Genomic DNA, 6,945 nt, shown 5'->3' on the forward strand with positions numbered 1-6,945 from the left:
CAAGTTTCGAGACTCTTCCAATTCCCTCCCTCCCTCCCAACTTACTTCTGTCTTATTCTCTTCCCTCAGCTAATCCAAGAAAGAATTAAAACACTAGTAGAAATTGCCCATGTTTATTGAATTTTTAAAAATATCACTTGCAAATTTATTTTCTTTATTGAAAAGATGTTGCGGTTGTTGTGATAAAGAAAATCTTGATAAGGAAAAAATCAAGTCGGTCTAACAACTATACTTTTTCAATGTTAGTTTCTATTATCTACTCTCATGCATATTGTTAGTATAAATTGTAATTAAAACATCCCCACATTAATGCAGGGTTCAAAGAAGGGGGCATGCAGGGTTGGTGGGAAAAAAAAAAAGCAGCTCAAAGTCGTCAGGTTCAGTCCATGATCCGAGAGGCAGGGTTGTTGTACAGGTAGCCTTAGTTCATTGCCAGAGATTTAGTGGAAGATTCTGGGAGCAGCAAACGCTGATGACAGCTGAGGTAACAGAAGACAGGTTGTTAGGAGCAGTCACTAGGACATAGGATCTACCCAGCAATTATTTCATCACGTCGTCTTCTATTCCACCTGTGCCTGAAGCAATTGTAGTGACAATAAGGGGATGGAAAGGACACAGTGCGGGTACTCCACTCGATGTTAGGATCGTGTGTTTCAAGCCAGTGGATTCCAAGAATCAGAGGGTACCTTGGCGCATGAATAATGTCAAACTGGAGCTCTTCAATGTGGTTTCCAATTTTAACTTCAACAGGTGGTGTTTCCTTGGTTATGGGTCCATTAATCAACGGACGGCCATCTACGGTTTCGAGCATCAGAGGAAAGATGTTATTGCGGATGGGCAGCTTCTCTCGAAGAACCACAGAATGGTCAATGCTGTTTCTGTAGGAGCCTGAATCCACCATCGCTTGCTCGAAAAACTGTCGTCTTCCCAGTCGGATTTCAACAGTAAGCCATAGAGTACGAGACATGGATATTGGAAGTGAGGGGGAGGCATATTTGTAGATTGGCCCGCCCGGGTTCCCCCTTACCGCCGGGCCTCGATGTTTCCCGCCTGCTGGGCACGATGAGGCTTGACAGGGCAATCTCTGGCAAAATGACCAGGATAACCACAGTAGAGGCACAAGTGGCCTTCACGGCGGCGGACTCGTTCAGCTTCACTGAGGTGTGGGCGATTGCTTGAAGCCTGCACAGGCTGGTTTTCAGCTGGTGGACTATCAAACCCAGCTTTCTCCTGAGAGGGACTTGCCTGTTGTGGACTTAGATCAGGCTTACCACTTAACTTCTCTTCTAGCGTGATGCATTGGGCGATCAGATCAGATAGGTTGGTGGCTGGGTTTGTGCGAGACAGTTCATCTCGGATAGAACTGGCAAGCCCTTCCTGAAATTGGATGCAGAGAGTGCTTTCATCCCAGTTTAGCTCTTGAGCGATGATGTGGAAGTGGGTCGCATACTGGTGGACATGGTCCTTCCCTTGGCAGAGCTTACGGATGCGGTGGTTGGCATCTTCCATGTTTTCTGGATTGTCAAAAGTATCCTGGAGCACTTGTATGAAACTTTCAAATTGCTCCAGCAAGGGACTTTGGATATCTACTAAGGGCTGGAACCACTTTCCTGCTTCACCTGAGAAGCGGTTGCCAACAAAGCTTACCAGAGCTGCTTCAGTGGGATACAGGTGCCCTCTGACTCTCATGTAGCTATTCAATTGAACCAGAAACTCAGGAAGCTTCTGGGCATCCCCATTGAAGGCTAAAGGGTATTCTAGAGGGAAAGTTTCAGCCTCTAACCTATTGGAAGACTGTGGAAACTCTGAAGCTGCTGATGTTTCAGCAGCTGTTAGGCTGTCCAGGGACTCCTTGGGTGTTAAGAGTCCTAGGAACTCCTGGGCATCTGAAGGATCCTGGAGCTCCTGGGGGGCAAGAAACTCAAGGGACTCCAGGTGTGTTGATGTGTCCTGGCATTTTGGTGCCTCCTGGAGCTCCTGGGCATTTGGGGGATCCTGGAGCTCTGAATTCTGGGTCCCCTGGCCTGCTGGGGCATCCTGAACCTCCTTGAATTCTGTGGGCTTCTGGACCTCCTGGGCCATTGGGAGCTTCTGAGGCTCCTTGGCCTCTGAGGGCTTATGGGATTCCCAGGCTCCTGCGAGCTCGTGGACCATTGGAGGTGCCTGGGGATCCTGGGTTCCTGGGGGCTCCAGGGACTCTGGATCTGCTGGGGGCTCCAAGGATTTCTGGGGCTCCTGGGCTGCTGGGGGCTCCCAGGATGGGAGGTCCTGAGACTCTCTGGGCTTCTGGGGCTCCTTGACCTCTGGGGGCTCTTGGGGTTCCAAGGCTGCTGGGAAATCCAGGGTCTCTGGGGGTCTCTGGGTCTCCTGGGCCTCTGAGGGTTTCTGGAGTGGTTCATCCTCTTTGGCTGCTTGGGACTTCTGGAGCTCTGGGATCTGGGACTGCAAGGCAGCATTTTCCTCCATCAGCCGCTGCACTTGAGCCTGCAGAATTTCATTCTCCAATTTCAGAGCAATATAGGAGGCTGCTAAGTCCTCCACCATCTTTTGAGGAAATGGACTTGGTTTGGCAGTTTGCTGCCAAGAGAGAGTGGGTGAGTGCTTGTGAGGTCTTTCTAAAAGCTCCTCACAGGCAGATGTCAGGCTCCTTGAGTTTTCCAGAAAGTGGGGATTTGGGCCCCACCAAGGTTGATTAACAGGAGGTCACTGTGAGCCCCCGGAGCTCAGCAAAGGGAGGTGTCAGATACACTGTGAAGAGAGTGGGATCTGAGGATCAGAAACTGTGGAAAGCACTCAGTCAAAATAAATCATGACAAAACTTGCCCAGCAGTGCTGGATTTCTTTTACTATAGGCTCATATCATGAACTGGGTCATATATGCTGGCTCTGACCCCATGACATTTTAAGAACAGCATCTGATCAGATCTGTGTATTTATTTTGCATTTTTCTTTTGAAAGTGAGCATTATATTAGAAGCAATTTCTCCATATTTTTTCCTGTTTTATATAGTCTTTAATTTCTAAAGTCTGCCTAATATCCCAATGTAACACTTGGATTTTAACAGCTGCTTTCAATGACTAAATCAAATGTTTGAGCAATGTGGGGATTTTAAGTTCTGTGGTGGGCCAACCCAAGAGATATTTTTGGGTGGCTGGGGTAGGAGGTAGGGGGGAGCTCTTTCTGACACCTCAGAAATCATACCACATAAGTAACCACACAAGAGCAGCCTCAGGAGAAAACAAGCAAAAGTTGACAAAATATATATATGCGCTCAGCAGACACATGCACATTATTTATAAAATGCCTCAAAATAGTTAAGAAAATAATCTTTATAAATGTACATTACCATTCAGAGACTTAGTCCAGGAGCTCGGCTGTCTGTGTACCCATCGCTGAGAAGGGAAGTGTGTGAATGGCTGTGGAGGCTTGCCTTTTCTGCATACACTGAACTCAAACAAACACACCCACTCCCAGAACACGTTCCAACTCTCCTCTGTAACGTAGCTATTTCGAGTGTGGAAGAGTTTTTTTTGACAGTACCTCTCAGTTTAGAGCAGCAAGGAAAGTAGGATGTTGTGCCCATGTGAGGCTGCCTCATGTACTCAGCCCTTGGTTACTTTAATAAATATTTGGCCAGGAAATTGGGAGTAATGCCACTGCCCTTGTGAAAAGTTGCAAACATTTCTGAATGACCACAGTGGTTTGGGACTTTATTTTTTTTTTGTCTGTCTAATGTAACCTCCTATCACTCTATCCACACTGGGCTGTTTGTTTAATTCTTACTCAGAGAGCAGCCTGCAGCACCTTAGTCCCTTCCCCCACCCACCTACTCAGTCCCTAGGGTCCCTCCCTGCAATGTTTTCTTGGGAATTTTACCATGGACAGATCTAGACAAAGTATCATAGGGTAAGATTTTAGAGGAGGTCAACTTTGTTGAAAGGTTCTTGTAACAGTCTTGCAGAGTCCCTGGCTCCTTCTGAATGTCTTGGCCCAGGGTTCTCATCCTTCCCTGAGCCACTCAGGTGTTCTAGGCAGCACACGGGTATCCCACTAAGGGCTGGCCTCTTGAGAAATGACCTTGCTCAAGACCTCACCTTCTCTTCTCATGACAAATCACAGTCACACCCTGGGCATGGGCCATGTGGCCATTTCAAGTAAGACTCATTTTTGTCCTAGTAAGGAGTGCGGTTAGGAACTGTCTCTGGCCAAATCAAATCACACATCAGGTTATTCATGGTCCAAAGTCTCCTTTAAAAATGGTCAGTTCTACATTAATCAGCATAATGGGATAAATCCTGGTGATGGAATATGCCCAAACCACAGCAAACTGACAGACTGGACAAGCTGAACCTTAATGCAGAGGCTTTGAAAAGAAAAGTAAAACCTTTTGCAAATCAAATGATATTACCTCCCTTCCTTTTGTTGTTCTATTCTTTAAAAACACAACACACATAAAAATACCACCATCATCAGGAAATAATGTGTTCTGGTTATGTGAATTTTTTAGATAACTGGAGCCTTCCCTTTGAGAATCCAAAACACACAGTTGATATTTACCTTACCAATTTAAAAAAATCTGATAAATATTTATAGAATGCATTACACTTATTTCTCCATTCTTAAGTAGATTACTTTGAGTGTAATTTAATTTATTTTTTAATGGTTTGGGCTCATACATACACAAACCAGCTCCTTTACTGTGTTTAACACCATGTTGCCTTCTGAAAGCTATTGAGAGGTATAAAGTGGCCAGTCTCCAAATTAAATACCTCCAAATTGCTATACTTTCCAACTTCTTGTAATTTTTTTTCATTTTGTATTTTTCTACCCTTTTGCTATGAAACTGTCATATAGCCCTCCACGCTGTTAACTATATACCTTTCTATACTAAGTATAGGCAAATTTGGCAAATTATTTAGTCCTTCTAAAATTTAGTCTAAAATTCAGCTTATATAAAAAATTAAATAAAAAATAAAATTCAGCTTATAAAACTGTAAAATGGAGCTATTAGTGGTATTTAACTTTATAGAGTCATTGCAAAGATTTAATGAAATAATACATTTAAAAGGCTTAGCACAGTGTCTAGCAGCTCGTAATACCCAATGAAGGTTGACTATGATGATAAGCAGCTATAGCAGCAAAAACATCATTTTAATTTATTCTTTTTAAGCATCTGTGAATTGGGAAACTAGAGAGTTAAACTTGCTAGAATTGTGTAAGGGCTGAACAGGGGCTCTCATATGAAGAAATTTACAGTGCATGGATTTTACAGCTTGATTTTTCACCACTCGGGAGCTTTTCTTTTCTTCCTGGCTGGGTTATGGATGATTTAGTTTAGAAAATAATGCTCTAGAATTAGAACTGGAGGCACCTGAGCATGAAGATGAGATGATTAACAAAGGGATTGTGGAGCAGCCAAGAGAGATGTTTAAAAAGTCCATGGACTAAAGCACTGAATAGTGCCTTGCCTACGGACATATTTATTCAGTGGGCAAATGCATGGACCTCTCCACCACCCCTGCTAAGGAGCAAAGACCACATTCAAAGTCCTTAAGTACAAGTTCCAAACTGTCTAAACATAGAGAATTATTCTATTTTGAGTGGAAAGAAGAGCTACACTTACTTTTGTCAAAATGCCTAGAGTAATTTTAATATCCTGAATTAGTCAAGTAAGAATAGAAAAGTAATTACATCCAAACTCTCATCATGTTTCTCCTATACTTTAGTCCTTCTCCTTACGCTCACAACATGATGGAATTTATGGAGATTTAGAATGGTTATGAAAACATTTTAAGTAAAATGAGTTTTTTTAAAAAAAACTGGCAAATGAATTTTTATGGAAAAAAGACAAATGTCCATTTAAAAGATATAAAAACTGCACAGTTATGCTCAGTTATGTTAATAAGCTACATATGTTAATTGTTAACTTAGGGAGAAAGGGAAGGGAAAGTTTGAATAGGATGAAATTCTACTTTGTACATTGCACTAAGAATCATAATTTTATTTTGTTGGCAATGTACAATCTGAAATATTTTAGGTTTCTGCTGGGGTCTTCTCAAAGCTGGCTAGGCTGCATCTTCAAGCAACTCAAGCTCCTACCCCTCCTTCTTCCATCCTGAAAGAGTGAACAGGACAGGTTACCCCACAGACCTCTGGCACAATGCCCAGCTACCCCTTGAGGGCAGTCCCACGCTGGTGTCTGTTTTGTTCAACATGTTATTCCTATGGTTAGAGGCTTGCAGCATTTTAAGTTCAACACACTATCTTCTTAGTACAGGTTGAAACTTTTCTTGTATCAAGACTATACAGCATTGGGGCAACAGGAATTCTTAATTCCTTTAGAAGTTGGAAAGCTTTCCAAGAATCTTCCTTACTCATGTGACTGGGATCCAAAGAACCTGGCAATGGAATAGGAACAGAGTTTACCCCAGTACATCTCTGGAGTCAAAATTTGTCACCCCTTCGTCTCTTTTTATGATATTTACTATCTTCTCATTTTATTTCTTTTCCTTTGCATACTTAGGTGGCCTTTTCGCTTGATCAGCTATCATTTTGGGACAATGAATCATTACTGAGCTCTAAAAGGAACTTTCTTGGGGTGTTTGCATTTTCATAGGGTATTCTGAAAGGCTGCAGTCCCTTCAAGACCCTACTGTTGGGAGAGATATCCTGAAACAGAGATATCATTTTCACATCCTTTAGATCACACCACTCAGGTGGCCCTATATATATTTTTCCCTTATAAGGCTGGCCCAATATGGCTTCTAGCATTAACAAATTTGCTTAATGATTTCAATGCTCTGGCTTCATTGAATCCTGGCAATGTGCTGACCAGGGTGCCCTAGCTAAGGGCTGAAGTAACCACCATCACAGCCTAACAGTGGAATAAGGAGCCTTTGCTATAACCCCACTCTTGGGGATGTCCCTCTTATAAGGATCTTGTCC

At 43.1% G+C, this 6,945-nt stretch overlaps 1 protein-coding gene across 1 annotated transcript; it reads right to left on the reverse strand.

Moving 5' to 3' along the window:
* Window positions 1-1,023: 1,023 nt before the first annotated feature.
* Window positions 1,024-2,544, reverse strand: RTL3 (retrotransposon Gag like 3; the record flags this gene model as incomplete). Its single annotated transcript, XM_079727878.1, has 1 exon — window positions 1,024-2,544. The coding sequence occupies one exon, from the start codon at window positions 2,542-2,544 to the stop codon at window positions 1,024-1,026; it is 1,521 nt and encodes a 506-aa protein (XP_079584004.1).
* Window positions 2,545-6,945: the final 4,401 nt, after the last annotated feature.

The sequence above is a fragment of the Hyperoodon ampullatus genome, assembly GCF_949752795.1.
Source record: "Hyperoodon ampullatus genome assembly, chromosome: X".
NCBI classification, from domain to species: Eukaryota; Metazoa; Chordata; class Mammalia; order Artiodactyla; family Ziphiidae; genus Hyperoodon; species Hyperoodon ampullatus.